The sequence below is a fragment of the Oncorhynchus mykiss genome, chromosome 27, assembly GCF_013265735.2.
Source record: "Oncorhynchus mykiss isolate Arlee chromosome 27, USDA_OmykA_1.1, whole genome shotgun sequence".
Taxonomy (NCBI): Eukaryota; Metazoa; Chordata; class Actinopteri; order Salmoniformes; family Salmonidae; genus Oncorhynchus; species Oncorhynchus mykiss.
In genome coordinates, this window is record NC_048591.1 from 34,394,605 (window position 1) to 34,417,165 (window position 22,561).

At 45.0% G+C, this 22,561-nt stretch overlaps 1 protein-coding gene across 9 annotated transcripts in view; it reads right to left on the reverse strand.

The window, feature by feature from the left end:
- Positions 1-19,960, reverse strand: part of robo2 (roundabout, axon guidance receptor, homolog 2 (Drosophila)) — a 388,976-nt gene extending 369,016 nt beyond the window's left edge. For 2 of the 9 annotated variants that reach the window (XM_036965122.1, XM_036965120.1), the window contains exon 1: positions 19,081-19,958. In XM_036965122.1, the coding sequence (XP_036821017.1) occupies positions 19,081-19,135 (55 nt within the window). In that variant the 5' untranslated portion in view covers positions 19,136-19,958. Of the gene's footprint in view, positions 1-19,080 lie in introns of all 9 variants that reach the window. The other 7 variants (XM_036965116.1, XM_036965114.1, XM_036965121.1 and 4 more) reach the window with 5 other exon arrangements.
- Between the last annotated feature and the right edge of the window lie 2,601 nt (positions 19,961-22,561).

Genomic DNA, 22,561 nt, shown 5'->3' on the forward strand with positions numbered 1-22,561 from the left:
AATAGTAGATGTGTAGTTCTTTGTTCAGCTGGGTGTCCCACCTCATACCTGTATACCCTGGGGAGGGGACACACTGTATCCCAGCCTGGTTCACTGTTAAAAGGACACACTGTACCCCAGCCTGGTCCCCTGTTAAAAGGACACACTGTATCCCAGCCTGGTTCACTGTTACAAGGACACACTGTATCCCAGCCTGGTCCCCTGTTAAAAGGACACACTGTACCCCAGCCTGGTTCACTGTTACAAGGACACACTGTACCCCAGCCTGGTTCACTGTTAAAAGGACACACTGTATCCCAGCCTGGTTCACTGTTACAAGGACACACTGTACCCCAGCCTGGTCCCCTGTTAAAAGGACACACTGTACCCCAGCCTGGTTCACTGTTACAAGGACACACTATACCCAAGCCTGGTTCACTGTTACAAGGACAAACTGTACCCCAGCCTGGTTCACTGTTACAAGGACACACTGTACCCCAGCCTGGTTCACTGTTACAAGGACACACTGTACCCCAGCCTGGTTCACTGTTACAAGGACACACTGTACCCCAGCCTGGTTCACTGTTACAAGGACACACTGTACCCCAGCCTGGTTCACTGTTACAAGGACACACTGTACCCCAGCCTAGTTCACTGTTACAAGGACACACTGTACCCCAGCCTGGTTCACTGTTACAAGGACACACTGTACCCCAGCCTGGTTCACTGTTAAAAGGACACACTGTATCCCAGCCTGGTTCACTGTTACAAGGACACACTGTACCCCAGCCTGGTTCACTGTTACAAGGACACACTGTACCCCAGCCTGGTTCACTGTTACAAGGACACACTGTACCCCAGCCTGGTTCACTGTTACAAGGACACACTGTACCCCAGCCTAGTTCACTGTTACAAGGACACACTGTACCCCAGCCTGGTTCACTGTTACAAGGACACACTGTACCCCAGCCTGGTTCACTGTTACAAGGACACACTGTACCCCAGCCTGGTTCACTGTTACAAGGACACACTGTACCCCAGCCTGGTCCCCTGTTAAAAGGACACACTAGGGGAGAAACCCAACAGTCAGCAACAAAACACTTCAAAAACCTGAGTGTGTGTTCCTCTTAGCATGGGTCAGGCTGATCAGACAGTGGTGCACTGACCCCAGAACAGGGCCATTGTCTGTTCCTCTCTCACCTAATTTGGGCTAATTCCCTCCATTTCACTGTCATTGATTAGCGATCAGGCCTGGTGTTCAGGGCCTAAGTGGGGCCACAGACAGGGGCTTGTAAGGGAGGGGGGGGAGCACAATCAGCTCATGGTGTCCATCTTCCATTGATCTAATCTCCATGGCTTTGTGTAGCTGCTCCCCTATACATCTGCTGTTGGTTGTGAAACGAGAAAATCCATGTGGCCAGCCATTTTGCTTTTTCTATTCAGTAATGAAACTACTCTCCCCTGCTTCTCTGTCCCTGGCTTTCCCCACCTCCATTAGCAGTGTTAGGTAAGGTAAACACCAACTCAGTCTAGCCTTGCAGCCAGTGTCTCTGAAGGTCTTAGAGTGTACGGGTTCATGTTAGTATTGTGGTGCTAAGTGAGTTAATGAATGAGGTACTGATTTACATGATGACATATATAAATGGCGGGTTGAGATAAGGACTTGGAGACCCTCTCTCCCCCAGATGGAGTGCCAACAACACATTCATTCCTATCTCATTGGAGCATCTGCTTCCCCCACAATCCACTGGGCCCACAGTAGCTCTACACCCAAACCAACGCCCAGGCGCCACGCCAAAACTGTGGAGACTCGATTAGATTTATATCAGTCTGATTTATTTTAATCTAATTTATTTTCCAATCTAGTACCTTCTAATCAGTTAAACCTTAAGTCTCTGTCTGCTATCCTGCATCCTGTGGACATTTACCAAGCAGATGCATCCACTATTGTCCTTTCCCTGCCAGGCAAACCAGAGCTGTGTAGATGGAAGGAGAGAGTGGCAAATGTGACTGGTCAGACTGACCTTCCTGTCCAGCAGAGGGATGGCTATGCTAATATATATTCATACAGTAATAAAACTGAAAATAACGCAATGATTCCATCCGTGTACATGTAAATGAAACAGATGAATGGGAAAATTGCAAAAGATTTAACAACTGTGAAATGAAGCCATATGAAACAGCTGAGTAACCGCAATGAACACCTGCACACACACACACACACACACACACACACAGAGTGGTGTCCCCCAGCACCACAGTCCCCTTGCTCCCCTCCTCCCTGTGCAATGCCCCCAGCCCCAGCTAGATCCAGAGACAGAGAGGATCAAAGTGAAAGGCTAATGCATCTTCCCATCAGCCACCAGGCCATACAGCTCACCAGCCTCCCGACTCACAGGAGAGAAAGTCAATTTGCTGCTTCCTATTGGTTCCCCCTTCTCACTCCTTTTACGGTAAATGGGCTTTCTGTTGCCCTCTTAATGTGATCATTGGTGCTGTGCAATCAAGTGCTCTCTGAGCTGAGGCGAGTGCACTTCACAGGGTCTCAGGGCACATGTTCCAATCAAATACCTGTCTTTCCCCTGCTCTGCAATAACACCGCCAATACTTTACACCAGCAGCGCGCCGTGGTGCGCTGGGTCGAGCAGCCGGTCATCCACTCCTCAACTAAAGCACAGACCAGGCAGCAAACAAACAAGCACAGAGGAGAGAGAGAAAGAGGGGAGCATTTGAGGGATGACTGCACCCAATGACTCCTCTTCTGTCTTTTAACTGCAGGGGTTTGACCAAGATTGGAAACATTTCTCAGACGTTGTTGCAGTGGTCTAAATGCATCTGCTATCTTTGTCTTAATCCTGTGTCTCAGATCTAGCAGGGCCTTTCTTCACCATAGATGTGTTAGCAAAACATATATTGACTGCCAAGAAGTCATAAACCGAATCATTAAAACAAATCCCAGAAAACACATTGACACATAAAAACCTCCAACACACCTCCATTTGTTATGAAGAGTTTTTACATCTTCCTTTTGGAGCCAGAATATTATCGCGGTTTGGCCAAAGCCTGATTATAAACATCTGTTTAAAACCTCTTAAGGATCAGACCATTTTTTTCAATTTTCGCCTAAAATTACATACCCAAACCTAACTGCCTGTAGCTCAGGACCTGAAGCAAGGACATGCATATTATTGGTACTATTTGAAAGGACACACTTTGAAGTTTGTGGAAATGTAAAAATAATGTAGGAGAATATAACACATTAAATCTGGTAAAATATAATACAAAGAAATAAACAACCTTTTTTGTATTTTTTCTGTGCCATCATCTTTGAATTGCATGAGAAAGGCCATAATGTATTATTCCAGCCCAGGCACATTTTAGATTTTAGCCACTAGATGACAGCAGTGTATGTGCAAAGTTTTAGACTGATCCAAAGAACCATTGTATTTCTGTTAAATCTTTTGTATCAAGACGGCCCAAACGTGCCTAATTGTTTTTATAATAACTTTTCAAGTTCAAAACTGTGCACTCTCCTCAAACAATAGCATGGTAGTATTTCACTGTAATAGCTACTGTAAATTGGACAGTGCAATTAGATTAACAACAATTTAAGCTTTCTGCCAATATCAGCTATGTCTATGTCCTGGGAAATGTTCTTGTTACTTACAACCTCATGCTAATCGATCCTGTAGAGGTTAACTACATGTGTGCGTGAGCGCATCTCTCTATCTCCTCCTCTCTCACTGCAGAGGAAAGAGCAGGCTATATCAGCCACAGGTGGCTGCTGCCACCTTAATTAGGGAGGACGGGCTCATATGTAGTAATGGCTGGAACGGTTAATGAAATGGTATCCAACAAGTCAAACACATGGTTTCCAAGTGTTTGATGCCATTCCATTGACTCCATTCCAGCCATTATTACGAGCCGTTCTCCCCTCAGCAGGTTACATCAGCAGCATATCTACCCCACACAGTGACCACACAAGAAGCAGGTCTCTTTATATTATCTTCAGCACATATTTATTCATATGTAGACCAGAAGGTTGGGCCTTTGATCATCTTGTTGTAATTATTTTTATTAGCTCCCAGGAGAAATCCCCAGCCCACCAACCAAATCAATAGCCACACGAGTCTCCTCCAGGGCAGGTAGGAAGGGCTCCCCAAAGAGACATCAGTTATTCTGCCAACAGACAGGAGCGCGTGCAGATCACAGGTATCCAAGGGCAACCTCGGACCCAAGAGTTCCAGTGTTCCAGTCACTGAAGCTCCATAAACCACCAACTAGTAACCCTGGCCGAGACTACATCAGCTATGGGGTTAGGACTGAAGATGTGTGACACATTTAGAATGAGGCATCCATTCTACATGAGATGTTAGCTGAATGTGAATGAATATAACATTATTTACAGTAAAACAAATACTATTTATTAAATATTGATTGTCTAATCTTGGTTGTCTACTCTGTCCATCTCTCCCTACTCTCCCTGTACCTCATTCATTATTTTTCCCTCCCTGTCCCGCCAGTGTCCTGTCCCTGGTGTGTAGGGTGACAGGGCCATATCTGTCATGTCATCAGAGGGGGATGTGAGCGGGCGGTGGGGGGAAACTAGAGGTGGCGATGGGATGATGTTACTGGCTGCCTCATGCCTCTGTGCTGACCTGCCGAGTCACCCTGCACATGGCCCCCTCAGCCCCCTCCGCTACCCAGATTCATCTTCTTAAGGGGAGCTGTCAATGGCGTCACACCACACTGGCCCTAACACAGTCTCCCAGACACTAGGGCTTTGACGATACCTGTATCGCAATATTTTTTTCCATGGTAAAAACGAAAACATAAAGCAGACCAATCTCTTTGGTCCTTTAAAAACCTGCTGTATGTAAAATATTGCGTGCTATAGCTTGGAAGATATTAAATGTGACTCTGGATGAGAACATAATGATGTTTGTTCCCAGCATTAGGGCTTTTTTCCTAAAAAGTTCAATCCGCTTTGTAGTTTGTTTCCTTGCCACGATACTAACGAGTATCGTGATACTGGTATCGTCCTGGCTCTACCTGACACAGCTCATCTCTAGGAGACATCCATACATAACACAGCAGCTCATCTGAAAGAACACAGCAACCTGTTATCTCCTCTGGAATCTGGCCTATCCCACAGATTCTAATGAACAAACCCCCCCAGACAGGATTTCGACCACATCCTTTCACTGCAGCAGTATAAACAGAGAGACATGAAGAGGGAGAGTAAGAGAGAGAAAAAGAGAGAAAGAGAGCTGACTCGCTGCCAGTGAGCTCACAGGTGCAAAGCAGATTCCATCACCATCCACTGCAGCGAAGGTAGGGAGGCAGGCAGGAAGAGAGGTAGGCAGGTCAGGCAGGCAGGAAGAGAGGAAGGCAGCCAGAGACCCAAGCTGGGCCCTGTTCAAGAGACACACACTGGGCCCTGTTCAAGAGACACACGCTGGGCCCTGTTCCACTTGTGCTCTCCACTCTGCCTGAGCCCGTTATTGTTAGGATCTGTACACTGAAAGCACACACTAGATTGTCAGGGTAATTCCAGGAGCTGCCCCAAACCTTCCACCGCAGTAGACATGCTCTCTCTGCCTGTAACAATGATCAGACTGCACTGCACTCTGAGTATTTTGAGCAGCAGTGTTGACTTTGTATCTGTGTATTTGTCCTTCTCCTCCCCTGCAGTTAGAGTGTATACATAGATGCGTGTGGGAAAGAGAATATCAGATTCTACAGCAATGGGCCAGGCTGAATCACATACCCTGCATTTCATGTAGCTACTCCTCGCTCTCTCTCTCTTCCCCTTTCCCTCTCTCTGCCTCGCTCTCTAAAATCATCCATCTCTCTTTCCCTTCTTTCCTGTTCCACAGTCTCTTCCTCAGTTACCATCAACAGTGTGTTGCTGTCTCTTCCTCCAGGAGACGGCCTGTCAAAGCAGAGCTGAGAGTGCTGACTTGAAACGAGGGAATACATGAGAGAGTGGGAAGAAGAAAAGAGGGTGGCTGACTGGAAGTGTATTGATGAGGGTGGTTCTCTCCCTCCCTCTCTCTATCACCCTCTATCCTTCTCTCCGTCCCTGTTCTGGCTAATTAGTGTGAGGAATCTGGCCTTGTTCTTTGCGGGGCTGTCAGGGTGCTGGCGGGGACACTGAACTGTGTGATGCAGATGAAATGATTTCCAATGTGAGGCCCAGTCAAGCATGTACCCTCCTCCCAGTGCTGGTCCCTCCCTCTCCTCATGCAAAGTCTTCAGAGTGGCCCTGTGCCTGGTCATTTGACTGTCTGCTCTTCACGGCCATAGATTCACCAGTAACGTTACACACTTCATACACTCCAATGCCGTTGTGTTGCATTATAGGCTGCTCCTTCTGAAACTGACATTCAGAACATGTCCTGTCTGGGTTCACTTTGCTCTGAATGTTCATGTCTGAAATGTAGAAAATACATCTGCAGACGTGTGACTATAAGCTGTGAATTTGTGATTTTTCTGTGTATGTGTATGCGTATGTGTATGTGTGTGTGTGTGTGTGTGTGTGTGTGTGTGTGTGTGTGCAGTAGCAGGTGGACTGAATATTGTTTAGCCAATTACTTACTGTTCTTCTCTAAACAGCCCCTACCTACTGAAGTGAGAGCAATGAAATGAATGACACCGATTGAATCTCCCTCAAGCATTGAAATCTCTTTATTCTTTCTACCTGTATTGCATTGCTGAGCTGAGCAGAGCAGAGCGGGGCTTGACAAATCGAATAGGGAGAAATAAATAAGGTGTTCATTGCTTCAGAAATGAGGGAGGAGGGGTAGAGGAAAAAGAGGGGGGAGGAGGAGGGGAGAGAGGAGGAGGGGATGGAGGAGGGGCGAGGGGAGGAGGGGATGGAGGAGGGGCGAGGGGATGAGGGGAGAGGGTAGGGAGGAGGTGGTGAGAGGGGAGAAGGGAGGGAAGGAGAGGAGGAAAGGAGGAGAGGGAGGAGGGGAGAGGCAGAGTTCAGGTGGCTGTGATACACAGTGTTGAGAGATGAGTGGATAATTGGAGGTGTGTATGGGGGCCCGACCTGTACTAAACACACACAGCAATGTGCCTTCACCTGACCTGTACTAAACACACACAGCAATCTGCCTTCACCTGACCTGTACTAAACACACACAGCAATGTGCCTTCACCTGACCTGTACTAAACACACACAGCAATGTGCCTTCACCTGACCTGTACTAAACACACACAGCAATCTGCCTTCACCTGACCTGTACTAAACACACACAGCAATCTGCCTTCACCTGACCTGTACTAAACACACACAGCAATCTGCCTTCACCTGACCTGTACTAAACACACACAGCAATGTGCCTTCACCTGACCTGTGCTAAACACACACAGCAATCTGCCTTCACCTGACCTGTACTAAACACACACAGCAATCTGCCAGGCAGCGGCTACATGTCAATGACTTCACTCAACACCTAGTCCAGCATGGCATAATGACCTCATGACTGGCCTCTGGCCTGGACTGAATGTAGGCAATGAGACCTGCTACAGCCACGGACCACAGGCCTCTACCATGATAGACTATATGTTGGGGACTGCAACTTAATCAAATGGCCTTTAGGCTAGTACACTGGTACTGTTAGTGATTTGTAATCTAGAGCATATACGGAGGCTGGACAACATTTATTAAAGCACTGTTCTGTGGGACACTTCATCCAGCCTGGGGAAGGGCTGAGGCAGGGGTTCCCTTTTTTGGCCCATGACCCCATTTTGATATCTGAAAATTCTCGCAGTCCCAACCATGTCAAAAGTACATACTTTTTTATTTGGGGCTATGGCAGTCAATTGAAAAAACATTGTAACAGTATTTCTGATTGAAAATAATGTTGGAGGCATTGTGTCTTACATTGGGCTAAGGGCTGAGGGACAGGGTGTAAGTGCACTGGGAACTCACTCAAGCTCCTCTGGACAATACTCCTAAACACAGTAGTAGCAATCAGCTACCAAAGTCTGTAACCTCACCAACACACTACGGCCACCACTCAGCCACTGTATGTCTGTCTGTGACTGACTGAGGGCCTGTAAAAGACAAATGTCTCTGAGCAGCTCTGCACATTATTCATCATCATCATCATCATCATCATCATAATCATCATAATCCAGCAAGAGGAATCCCAGAGTTCAAAAGTTCAGGGCTGCGATTAACAGTTGGTCCAATCAGCAGGAATCACTGTGACATTTGAACTGTGCCCTGCGCTGCAGCTTACACTGCCACAACAAAGACAGGCTCTCCTCGCCGCACTGGGGGCTGTGACATAAATCATCTCCCTGGCTGTCATCATGGCTGCCGTTACACAACCCTGTGGAGAGACCTGCCTGCCTGTCTGGTCACCAGAGACACAGTGAGACAGGCTAGTAAAGATACTTTGCCTCTACATTCTACAAGGACATGGAGCATCACAACTGCTATGAGGAAGATATATCTAACAGACAATTGGCATACAATGGATTGTTGCGTCTAAATCTTTAAATTAGATTTTGTTTGATTAATTATACAAAATAACTGTTGTTGGCTGTCTTCCAAATATACTGACTGAAATATAGCAATGCACTTTTGCATATAAACTAGGTTCTGTATGCATACATCTTTGCTTGTTTATGTTTATAGGTATGCAATATTGCCATGCACTAATATATAGCTGAAGCACAGGGCTAGTTGAAGCAGAGGCAGGCTGCAGGGAACCAGGAGGTGTAGTAGGCCAGGCAGGGAGCAGGCAGTCATGGCTGGGTGATCCATGGTGCTGGAGAGGGAGATGGGTCTGGTGGTGCGGCGGTGGATGGGGGCTTGATTCACTGGCTGCTTCCACTCTGGGCTGCATTACTGCCGTAGCGGGACTGCGGCGTGTGACGGATGTGTGTTTGAGTGCCATGCACTCTCTCTGTCTTCACCTATCTCACACAGACAGGAGAGCTCATGCATTTTCATTAGCAGCCCTGAACTCCCATTTAAGACACTGAGATACAACAGGCACCACTAGGTACAGTATCTCCAGTTGTTTTTGCTTTTAACCCTAATAAACAGTACCATTGCAAAGCATCTAATGGCACTAAATCCAACAGTGATGTAATCTGATGAGCTGTAATGTACTTGTTCTTACTAGTGAACATGTGTTGGGCATTGTGAACATGTGTTGAGCATTGTGAACATGTGTTGAGCATTGTGAACATGTGTTGAGCATTGTGAACATGTGTTGAGCATTGTGAACATGTGTTGAGCATTGTGAACATGTGTTGAGCATTGTGAACATGTGTTGAGCATTGTGAACATGTGTTGAGCATTGTGAATATGTGTTGGGCATTGTGAATATGTGTTGAGCATTGTGAATATGTGTTGAGCATTGTGAATATGTGTTGAGCATTGTGAATATGTGTTGAGCATTGTGAATATGTGTTGAGCATTGTGAATATGTGTTGAGCATTGAGAACATGTGTTGGGCATTGTGAATATGTGTTGAGCATTGTGAATATGTGTTGAGCATTGTGAATATGTGTTGAGCATTGTGAATATGTGTTGAGCATTGTGAATATGTGTTGAGCATTGTGAATATGTGTTGGGCATTGTGAACATGTGTTGGGCATTGTGAATATGTGTTGGGCATTGTGAACATGTGTTGAGCATTGTGAATATGTGTTGAGCATTGTGAATATGTGTTGGGCATTGTGAATATGTGTTGAGCATTGTGAATATGTGTTGAGCATTGTGAATATGTGTTGAGCATTGTGAATATGTGTTGGGCATTGTGAATATGTGTTGAGCATTGTGAACATGTGTTGAGCATTGTGAATATGTGTTGAGCATTGTGAATATGTGTTGAGCATTGTGAATATGTGTTGGGCATTGTGAATATGTGTTGAGCATTGTGAATATGTGTTGGGCATTGTGAACATGTGTTGAGCATTGTGAACATGTGTTGAGCATTGTGAACATGTGTTGAGCATTGTGAACATGTGTTGGGCATTGTGAACATGTGTTGAGCATTGTGAATATGTGTTGAGCATTGTGAACATGTGTTGAGCATTGTGAACATGTGTTGAGCATTGTGAACATGTGTTGAGCATTGTGAACATGTGTTGAGCATTGTGAACATGTGTTGAGCATTGTGAATATGTGTTGAGCATTGTGAATATGTGTTGAGCATTGTGAATATGTGTTGAGCATTGTGAACATGTGTTGGGCATTGTGAATATGTGTTGGGCATTGTGAACATGTGTTGAGCATTGTGAATATGTGTTGAGCATTGTGAACATGTGTTGGGCATTGTGAATATGTGTTGGGCATTGTGAATATGTGTTGAGCATTGTGAATATGTGTTGAGCATTGTGAACATGTGTTGGGCATTGTGAATATGTGTTGAGCATTGTGAATATGTGTTGAGCATTGTGAACATGTGTTGGGCATTGTGAATATGTGTTGAGCATTGTGAATATATGTTGAGCATTGTGAATATGTGTTGAGCATTGTGAATATGTGTTGAGCATTGTGAATATGTGTTGAGCATTGTGAACATGTGTTGGGCATTGTGAATATGTGTTGAGCATTGTGAATATGTGTTGAGCATTGTGAATATGTGTTGGGCATTGTGAATATGTGTTGGGCATTGTGAATATGTGTTGAGCATTGTGAATATGTGTTGAGCATTGTGAATATGTGTTGAGCATTGTGAATATGTGTTGAGCATTGTGAATATGTGTTGGGCATTGTGAATATGTGTTGAGCATTGTGAACATGTGTTGGGCATTGTGAATATGTGTTGAGCATTGTGAATATGTGTTGGGCATTGTGAATATGTGTTGGGCATTGTGAATATGTGTTGAGCATTGTGAATATGTGTTGAGCATTGTGAATATGTGTTGAGCATTGTGAATATGTGTTGAGCATTGTGAATATGTGTTGAGCATTGTGAATATGTGTTGAGCATTGTGAATATGTGTTGAGCATTGTGAACATGTGTTGAGCATTGTGAACATGTGTTGAGCATTGTGAATATGTGTTGGGCATTGTGAACATGTGTTGAGCATTGTGAATATGTGTTGGGCATTGTGAATATGTGTTGAGCATTGTGAATATGTGTTGAGCATTGTGAATATGTGTTGAGCATTGTGAATATGTGTTGAGCATTGTGAATATGTGTTGAGCATTGTGAATATGTGTTGAGCATTGTGAATATGTGTTGAGCATTGTGAATATGTGTTGAGCATTGTGAATATGTGTTGGGCATTGTGAACATGTGTTGAGCATTGTGAATATGTGTTGGGCATTGTGAACATGTGTTGGGCATTGTGAACATGTGTTGGGCATTGTGAACATGTGTTGAGCATTGTGAATATGTGTTGAGCATTGTGAATATGTGTTGAGCATTGTGAACATGTGTTGAGCATTGTGAATATGTGTTGAGCATTGTGAATATGTGTTGAGCATTGTGAATATGTGTTGAGCATTGTGAATATGTGTTGAGCATTGTGAATATGTGTTGAGCATTGTGAACATGTGTTAGGCATTGTGAACATGTGTTGGGCATTGTGAACATGTGTTGGGCATTGTGAACATGTGTTGGGCATTGTGAATATGTGTTGAGCATTGTGAATATGTGTTGAGCATTGTGAATATGTGTTGAGCATTGTGAATATGTGTTGAGCATTGTGAATATGTGTTGAGCATTGTGAATATGTGTTGAGCATTGTGAATATGTGTTGAGCATTGTGAATATGTGTTGAGCATTGTGAATATGTGTTGAGCATTGTGAACATGTGTTGAGCATTGTGAATATGTGTTGAGCATTGTGAACATGTGTTGAGCATTGTGAACATGTGTTGGGCATTGTGAATATGTGTTGAGCATTGTGAACATGTGTTGAGCATTGTGAACATGTGTTGAGCATTGTGAACATGTGTTGGGCATTGTGAACATGTGTTGAGCATTGTGAATATGTGTTGGGCATTGGGAATATTTGTTGAGCATTGTGAATATGTGTTGAGCATTGTGAATATGTGTTGGGCATTGGGAATATTTGTTGAGCATTGTGAATATGTGTTGAGCATTGTGAATATGTGTTGAGCATTGTGAATATGTGTTGAGCATTGTGAATATGTGTTGAGCATTGTGAACATGTGTTGTGAAACTACTGAAGTGTATTTCCAGGTCAGGGTATGTTTGCTTTTCTTTGCTCTACATTGAATGTTTGTATACTCTATGTGTGTGTGTGTGTGTTCTCTCCCAGCTCTCAGACCGTGTTCTCTCCCAGCTCTCAGACCGTGTTCCCTCCTGTCTCAGTGTGTGTGTGTGTGTGTGTGTGTGTGTGTGTGTGTGTGTGTGTGTGTGTGTGTGTGTGTGTGTGTGTGTGTGTGTGTGTGTGTGTGTGTGTGTGTGTGTGTGAGACAACCAACCAGAGGGTAGGGTTGCTGTGAGATAGCCAACCAGAAGGCAGGGTTTCAGTGAGACAGCCAACCAGAGGGTAGGGTTGCTGTGAGATAGCCAACCAGAAGGCAGGGTTTCAGTGAGACAGCCAACCAGAGGGTAGGGTTGCTGTGAGACAGCCAACCAGAGGGTAGGGTAGGGTTAACCAGGGGGCAGGGTTAAAGCAACAGGAGACCAATTTATTAGGCGCTTCCCCAAACCCAAATCTGCAACATGAAAACATAGATAAGCCCCCAACACTTCCTCCATTCCTTCATTCCTCTACCACTGTATCTGAGTTCAGACTCAATAGACCTTTGCTTCTACCTCTCCTCCCTTCCTCCTCTCTCTGTTGGCATCTTGTCCTCAAACCAAATATTCTATTAAGATGAGTACACTGCTCCACACATATACTCTGATCTGTTCATCACAACACCAGTTTGGGCTTCGTTCACAAGCTGGTTGAATGTCATAGATCAAGAGGCTGCTTTAAAATGCAAGATAATCTTCAGTGAATTATCCAAAGCTACAGGAATTATATCAACATTACCAGGCTGTGTGCACATCTACGCCTCAAGATCCTAATGTGTTGTTTAGGCAACAGGGTAGACCAGGGAGAGGGGATGGGATTGAGCAAACCCGCCGCCGTGTGTGTGTGTGTGTGTGTGTGTGTGTGTGTGTGTGTGTGTGTGTGTGTGTGTGTGTGTGTGTGCAGAGTCACAGTGAGGTAGGCAGAGCTACGCTCCAACAGGTGTGGTAGGTGCAGGTGTGTGAAATAGGTGAGTGAGGGGCCTCTCCTCTCTTCTCCTGCACAGCCACCATGCTCAATTAATCATGGCATACACACACTACCCCCACCCTGCCCCAGCCTCAGCCCAGCTAAGACCATCACAGGTGGGCCGCTCCCTGCTCCCCCAACCCCTGTTTAAATTCCTTCCTCATAGGTGTTACACAGCCGTTAGAACTCTGGGTGGAGAGGAGGAAGGGGGGGGGGGGGGGGGGGTGAAGGAGAGAGCGAGAGAGAGAGAGAAAGTAGGAAAGCGAGAGAGAGGTTGTTTTTAATCTTATGTCAATGTTACATTATGATGTGAAATAACAAATAACATAGTGGTTACACAAAGTTCAAAACCTAATTTAGTCTAAATCTCTGTTTTCTCGCTCTCATAATCTCTCTCAGTCAGCCTATCTCTCTGGGTTAAGGCAACCAGGCATTAGCTCTCTCTGCACAGTAAATGTCAGGGGTATGCTTGGCTGAGACCTAGCAGAGCGGAGGTAAAAAAACACTAAGTGCTATTATCAACCTTCCATTCTGCTCTTTTATTCTCTCTCTACTGTCCCCCATGCACATGACATTTCTCTAAGAATTCCATAGAGTGTAAAAAAAATGCGCTTTCTTTCAAGAGAACACTGGGTATTAAGTCAACCTTAGCATTGTGATTTCTCCTGGGTTATTAACAGAGACCAGGATAGACACTGAACAGCGCTAAGCTGAGGCTGTAGCAGCCTGTTTTGTGTTCTGTGCTGCCTGTGTTGTGTTCCGTGCTGACTGTGTTGTGTTCTGTGCTGCCCGTGTTGTGTTCTGTGCTGCCCGTGTTGTGTTCTGTGCTGCCTGTGTTGTGTTCTGTGCTGCCTGTGTTGTGTTCTGTGCTGCCTGTTTTGTGTTCTGTGCTGTCTGTTTTGTGTTCTGTGCTGCCTGTTTTGTGTTCTGTGCTGCCTGTGTTGTGTTCTGTGCTGCCCGTGTTGTGTTCCGTCCTGCCTGTGTTGTGTTCCGTGCTGCCTGTGTTGTGTTCCGTGCTGCCTGTGTTGTGTTCCGTGCTACCCGTGTTGTGTTCCGTGCTGCCTGTGTTGTGTTCCGTGCTGCCTGTTTTGTGTTCTGTGCTGCCCGTGTTGTGTTCAGTGCTGCCTGTGTTGTGTTCCGTGCTGCCTGTGTTGTGTTCCGTCCTGCCTGTGTTGTGTTCCGTGCTGCCTGTGTTGTGTTCCGTGCTGCCTGTGTTGTGTTCCGTGCTGCCTGTGTTGTGTTCCGTGCTGCCCGTGTTGTGTTCTGTGCTGCCCGTGTTGTGTTCCGTGCTGCCTGTGTTGTGTTCCGTGCTGCCTGTGTTGTGTTCTGTGCTGCCCGTGTTGTGTTCTGTCCTGCCTGTGTTGTGTTCTGTGCTGCCTGTGTTGTGTTCTGTGCTGCCTGTGTTGTGTTCCGTGCTGCCTGTGTTGTGTTCTGTGCTGCCTGTGTTGTGTTCCGTGCTGCCCGTGTTGTGTTCTGTGCTGCCCGTGTTGTGTTCTGTGCTGCCTGTGTTGTGTTCTGTGCTGCCTGTGTTGTGTTCCGTGCTGCCTGTGTTGTGTTCTGTGCTGCCTGTGTTGTGTTCTGTGCTGCCTGTGTTGTGTTCCGTGCTGCCCGTGTTGTGTTCTGTGCTGCCTGTGTTGTGTTCCGTGCTGCCCGTGTTGTGTTCTGTGCTGCCTGTGTTGTGTTCCGTGCTGCCCGTGTTGTGTTCCGTGCTGCCCGTGTTGTGTTCCGTGCTGCCTGTGTGATTGTGCTCGTGTTGTAATGTGATAGTTGAAAAGGCCTGGCTGTTCAACTACCACAGCGACAGCTCTGTGTCACCGGTAACACTCGTCAACCCTCCTATGATTCTGACCCTTCATCTGACTAATGCTAACGTCATTACACATACATTAACCCATCCCTTGTTCTTTCTCTCTGCTTCTTTCTCCCTCTCTCATCTTCCTCTTTCTCCCTGGTCTTCTCTTTCCTCTCATCTTTGACTGTAATCAGAGAGTAAACATTGTAAATGCGCAGGGAGATGAGAGTAGTCCTATAACTGCAGTAGCACCACCCAGTGACAGTGACTCTGGGCGACACCAGAGAGACGCTGCCTGGAGATCTCAGTTGAAGGCACGTCAGGCCTATTCCGCAAATGAACCTCAATTACAGCAATGCTAGCTGCTTAAACGTGGCTAACTCAAGCAGAACAATCACATTTGGGCGAAGAAATTACAATGGCTCTTACACATTGACCTCAGTGTGCCTCATAATTCACATACACTGTTTTAATCTTGGCATACTTTCCATTATAGCCCAGCACTCAGACCTTGTTCATTCAATCATCACCATCCAACCTACTGTTAAGACAACACAGCTATTCACTGTTCATCTTGACAATTCCTATCCAACACACAACCAATATCAGGGACACTTCATACCCTACCATCTATGTCTCTCTCCCCCTCCCTCTCTCCCACACACACACACACACACACACACACACACACACACACACACACACACACCAGCGGCAGTGATGGAGCAAGGGCCGCTAGAGACCTCAGATGCCCATCAGTGTGCCACCAGGGAGGCTGGAGGTGAGCATCACCAGCCCAGACTCTGCCATGCCACCACAGATGACGACAAGCTCTATGATCAGACAGGAGTATCTGGAGGTCCTCAGAATAACACAAGGTCATGGCTTCATGTCCACTAGTCTACATGCTAAGCTATTCTTCTTGTTCTATTCCTGCTCGAATAAAAGCAAACTATAGTATAGACTAAGAGACCTCGTACTAGACAACTGGTCGCTAATAATGGGGAATATGTGGCCGTTCTTGTATGGCCAACATTTAGATTCAAGGGTCAATTTTATTTTTACTTGATTCCATTAAACCTTAGCCAATAAACACTGTAATTTTCCTGTAACTGCAGGAGCACAAACTAACCATTTTCTAACCAAAGCATTTTGGATCTATCCCTCTCCGTTCAATCTCTCCAGCTCCCACTTCCTGTCTTGTTTTTCCCTCCTTCTTTTGGTCCTCTCTTCTCCTCCCACTCCCCTTCCCTCTCTCTCTCTCTGTCTCCAGCAGCAACACACTATTAATCACAAAACACTAAACACTGTCTGACTGCCATTCACACAGCCTGCCTTTGTTGCCCATGTTGCCCAGTAAATGCAACTACAGACCTTTTTGTCTGCATAAGTGGACTCTTAGAGATGGCTCCTCCCTTCCCAAGGACCCACAGATTACCCCTGAAAGGCTGGGTGATGGGTAATGGTGAAGAGAAGAGGGGAGGTGGGGGAGAAGAGGGGGGAGAGGGGAGGAGGGTGACAGAGAAATGATTGGGAGGAGTGAATCACTGCTCAGAGAGAGGTGCGCCAGTCTCCCTCCGGCCATCCAGCCATGCCTTCAGCCAGCGCTTAGCAACCAGTGGGTTTGGCTGAACAGAGAGTGAGGGAAAGCAGAGAGAGAAAAGAAAGACAGAGAATAAGAAGGAGAGAGAGCAGAGAGCAGACACAGAGAGAGACACACAGACCAATAGAGAGAGTGAGAGAGGTAGAGAGAGGTAGAGAGAGAGAGAGGGGTAGAGAGGGGTAGAGAGAGGTAGAGAGAGGTAGAGTGTAGAGAGAGGTAGAGAGAGGTAGAGGTAGAGAGAGATAGAGGAAGAGGTAGAGAGAGATAGAGAGAGAGGTAGAGTGAGAGGTATAGAGAGAGAGAGGTAGAGAGAGGTAAAGGTAGAGGTAGAGAGGTAGAGAGAGAGGTGGAGAGAGGTAGAGAGAGGTAGAGAGAGAGGTAGAGAGAGGTAGAGAGAGAGGTAGAGAGAGGTAGAGAGAGGTAGAGAGAGGTAGAGAGAGAGGTAGAGATAGAGAGAGAGGTAGAGAGAGAGGTAGAGGTAGCGGTAGAGAGAGGTAGAGAGAGGTAGAGGTAGAGAGAGAGAGGTAGAGAGAGGTAGAGGTAGAGAGAGAGGTATAGAGAGAGGTAGAGAGAGAGGTAGAGGTAGAGAGAGAGAGAGAGAGAGAGAGAGAGGTAGAGAGAGAGGTAGAGAGAGAGGTAGAGAGGGAGGTAGAGAGAAAGATAAATAAAGAGAGAGCAGATACAGTATATAGAGAGAGAATCCATGTTCCCGCTACAGAGGGGACTAGACTTCCAGACTCCGTAGGGAGACTGCTAAAAACACAATAGAGAAACCGAAGACTATCTAAAAAGGACAAAGGAGGAGAGGAAGGAGCAGGGGCCCCAGTGTCAACCCCTGCCTTCAACAAATAAAATCAACATCTTCCATTTTTTTTAAAGCTGTACAAACAACACTAAGCAAACGCTAGTAAGTGTGAATCATTGCTTACGACAAAGCAAGTGTTGACATTACTAATGCAATAGATGACACATTTTGTGACTTCCGCTTCCTCCTTCAAAAATGGCTTAATGGCACAAGGTCAATAGGTTTTTAGCCTTGGTGTGTGTGTGTATGTGTGTGTGTGTATGTGAGTGTGTGTGTAAGCATGATTCAGACATTAGGATTGTGAATTGTGACACTGCAAACCTCATTGTTAGTGTGGTGGTCTGCCTATCTCCCCTTTCCATTAGTCACATAATTGATCAAGACCATATCAGGCCTCCTGTCACCTGATTTATGATTTATGGTAGTCATCACATTTACTCTGCAGTTGAGGCTCATTTAATGCCTCTATTAAACTGGCTCCCTTGTAGGCCAATGATTCCCACGAAGCCTTGTAAAATCATAAAAATGGTGCTGACTTTGCACTCCCCACTATATTAGTTGAGGAGGAGGCTTGACTTTTAACAGTGTGGGAGCAATAAATTAAATTGTATAAATTACTTTCACAATTACCAACAGCATCACCATTAAAGATTGATGAAACAACAGTGAGGTAATGAATCGACTGCCAGTCATGTTTAAAGTCTACTAGTTATTATTCAGCAGGAATACATTATGTATTATGTGCCCCTCACTGGGCTTGGGTCCTGGACTGAATTTGAAAGCAATCACATATATTTCCACACCCATCTCTCCATAAGACAAGCACAGCTACACCTGTGAGCTCAGCTATGTCAAACAACAGGGCAGGTGGAATTCAATGTTGCAATAAATAAATAAGCAGATCTAACCATCTCCCTGTCGATAAATTCTTTAGAGATAAAAATCAGAAGTCAATCAGTGAATGAATCGTTGATCAACCCAGACAGTGTTGAATCAGACGCTGGAATTGTAGTACACACCTTTGGGTTACTGTGGGTACAGTGGCCGGGTTCTACTGACCCCCAGGTGTCAAAAGGCTAGATACCATCATGCAGAATGTGGCTATGCGCTGATTCTGTTGCCAAGGAGACAAGTGAGGTGGGTATTTCTTGAATGACTAAGATTTTTTTCTTCTCACCAAATATAACTACTTTACATGAAATCATTTTTTGTTTTTATTCGGGTGACTTCAATATGCATTTCGTGCAAGACAGAAGGCAAAAATATCTGACATTTCAGTTTGCGTTGACTTCAAAGCCTAAAACCATTGTATAACTCCTTTCAGAGATACGATTCCAGATTATAGAAAGAACATTCACCAAGTACTCCTCTGATAAACAGTCTACCAAGTCTCCAATTAATTGTAAAATAAAACACATGCATAATCTAACTCTCCATGGCATGACCAGCGATATGAGAAGACTATTACATAGTATATCATATAAAGTGTATATCAACATTATCCATCGTTAAAACTGTATGGAGTAAAGTCAAAAATAAGGATACAAATCTGAAGAACCTCTCAATGCAAGAGTTGAACTTTACAATATTTTATAGAGCACCATTCTTTCTCAATATTAAACACATATAACTCCACGACACAATGAGTTTGATACCATGTGAAATTCCATAAATAACTTACCATCAACTTGAAAGTACAATAATCCAGCAACAAGGATGAACGCTAGCGGACCCATACTAGCATATTAAACATCCACGGATTGTGCGCAAATCCTTGGATTTTGCCAGGAAAATATGTCCAAACAGCAGCAAATGTACTTATTTTAATAGTTCAAGTTTTATATAGCTCCTAGTTACTGACTAAAGCCAGTTGTGATGTCCAATAATTTAGAGGATTCATTGTAGCGCGCTCGTTCGAGCCCGGGATCGATTAATTTCCACAACCGTAAGAACCAAATCAGTCTCTCGCGATCATCTGAAATTCCAGCTGTTTGTCCCACGAGTTAACTTGCAATGGTCATGTCTATTTTTCCAATATGTACGCAACTATACAATATCATATTACAACCTAAAAGAAAATAGAAACTGTGTATACTGGGTTCAAGAGAAACGCCTCCAATCATGTAGTTGCAGTCTTGGTTTCGGCTCCTTGAGACGCGTCTCATGGACGGACGGACACCTTGCAAATCTTCATGTCTCTCCACCGTTCCTCATCAATACATAGATAGCCAAGTCTAAATGTGTATGCACAACCCCCAAAACCCCATGTACTTCAGTCCATAAGCAAATGTTTACATTTCATTGGGAACCCGCTGTCCAAGATCACATGTGCCTAGCCTGTGCCTAAGCACTGTAAATGTACAGTCAAGTCAGTAGAACAGCCTATTGGTTTCTGTATAGCGCTACCACTAGCAGCCCATGGTCCATGCTCACTCCACACAGCCTCAGCGCGGACTGACACACATACACCAAACAATTATCCAGAGGGGGAGGAGAAAGGCTGGGAGGGAGGGAGAGAGAGAAGGGTGGATGTAGGAGAGTAGACGGAGTGCGCTCCAGCGTACATTGGCCAAAGTCATATTGCTGTAACTGACTGTGAAGTTCATACGACGTGGACCCGTGCCACAGGTATGCTGCTACATACCACTCGAGTGACTTTGAAGCACTAGGGTCATTCTGTCCATGACCCACCGGAAGTAGCCTAGCTCAGCAGGCTCACATAGCCTATCGTATTCTTTTAGAGGTTAACAGGCTCTTTTTGAGGGAAATTATGCACAATCTTAGAAATTATTCAAATATAGCCACCTAATTCATATCTATAATGTTGATCTGAAGGGGGGAAAACATATTAAAAGGCCAAATGTGATTTTCCTATGTTATATATGTTTCCAAGACAACTGAAATGTCAGCCTGTTTTGGTGGGTGGCAAATTATTTAATTTACCTAGACAAGTCAGTTAAGAGCAAAATCTTATTTACAATGACAGTCTAGGAACAGATTTTTACCTTGTCAGCTACCTTGTCAGCTCAACCTTTCAGATGCTGGCCCAATGCTCGAACCACTTGGCTACCTGCAGCCGTAATAGACAAGTAGGAAAGAGAGTTCCAAACCTCTCTGCCAATAACTGCTAGTTTTCAACCCCCCCTCCCCACCATTCAACTAGCAAAACAAATATTGCTTTAGAAATGACTAAATACTTTTCTTTTTGACCATAAAAAAATCACAGCAAGTTGCTTAATTGTTACCCAGATATGATTTGAAATCGAGATAAAAACGGCTGCATATGTAGGCCTATTTTAACATTGTACTTTTTCAGGTAACTTCATCATACGACCGTGCATAAAACTAAAAGCCTACTTTTCAGGGTGAAATATATATATTTATATATATTTTTCTGTGCCCAGACATAATTGCATTTCTGGGTTCATAGACAGCAAATCGAGGTAGATTTTATAATTCTGTGTGTCATTGATATTTGACGTGGGTGGCCTGAATGTGTCGGACAGTGAGTGGCAGCGCAGCAATGATTGCGCCATTAGTCATCTGTTAGTTGTGGCGCGTGATGCGCACGCACATTAAACACGCAGGGCGCAAGAAGATTATCAACAGAACAATATATTCAGAGACAAGCACAATTATAAATTTGACCTCATGAGCTAAAATTGACCAATAATAATTAGACCTGGGATTATTGGTAATGAAAAACTAACATTAACGACCAAGCAGTCCCTCTATGGAATGCAGAGGGAGGCTGGGCTGCAGGTACAACCATTCTGCCATCTCCATCAGTCTATGGCTCAACACTTTATTATATCCTACTGTAGCCTAGTGTAGGCTATAAGAGGGTGCTCAATTCTAAAATATTTTAAACAGAAAAAGTAGATTTGTGGAACATAGCATCAACAAAAAGGATCAATTAAAGAAGATCTGAGCCTATGCACACAGAGCTGTTCGATCTCAAAGTTTCAGGAATTTTTAAAACTTTATTTTTATTGTTGTATAGCGTGACATAAGCATAATTCAATACAATTCCAATGCAAGAACACCTAAAAATTGTACCCCTCGCCGATTTCAACTGCCCCCTTAGTCACAATCCTGGCGCTGGGTCTGGCTGTTCTTCATCCCCAGGATAGTGGACAGAGACGTACAGGAGACGCACCCGACTGTGGAACTCTCGTACTAGACAGGCTCTTACTGTGTGAGCTCTGAGCTCCCCCTAATGGCAGAAATCATAATGACAACCCACTAACCCTGATTCCAGCATATCAACAGTATTCTGTGGAAAAGGTCTGTGCTATCTGCAATAGGGTGTTGAGCAATGAGCAGCATACTGAAGAGGAAGCCTACACTCTGTAAGTAGCCTATCCTATATCAATGTAATTCCCTCTAGGCTATACATGTATTATAAACAAACACTGGTTACAGTTTAACCTACATTTTACTTAGATTTGGTTGAAAATAGGCCTTTGACAGACCTATGGAGCAAACCAACACAGCATTAAGGGGGCTTGACACCGAGTAGTTGGCCTAGTACTAGAAGGCTGGTGTCTTTGAACCTGTACAGACAACACTCTACAGGGTCTACACTGTGGTAGTGGCTGGTGTCTTTAAACCTGTACAGACAACACTCTCTACACTCTCTACAGGGTCTACACTGTGGCAGTGGGTGGTGTCTTTAAACCTGGACAGACAACACTCTCTACACTCTCTACAGGGTCTACACTGTGGCAGTGGGTGGTGTCTTTAAACCTGGACAGACAACACTCTCTACGGGGTCTACACTGTGGCAGTGGGTGGTGTCTTTAAACCTGGACAGACAACACTCTCTACGGGGTCTACACTGTAGCAGTGGCTGGTGTCTTTAAACCTGGACAGACAACACTCTCTACAGGGTCTACACTGTAGCAGCGGCTGGTGTCTTTAAACCTGGACAGACAACACTCTCTACTGGGTCTACACTGTAGCAGTGGCTGGTGTCTTTAAACCTGTACAGACAACACTCTCTACAGGGTCTACACTGTAGCAGTGGCTGGTGTCTTTAAACCTGTACAGACAACACTCTCTACACTCTCTACAGGGTCTACACTGCGGCAGCCCCACAGGCTGGAATGCCCCTTTTCAAATTCTACATCAAAGACAAGTACACAACCAAGCTCATGAAA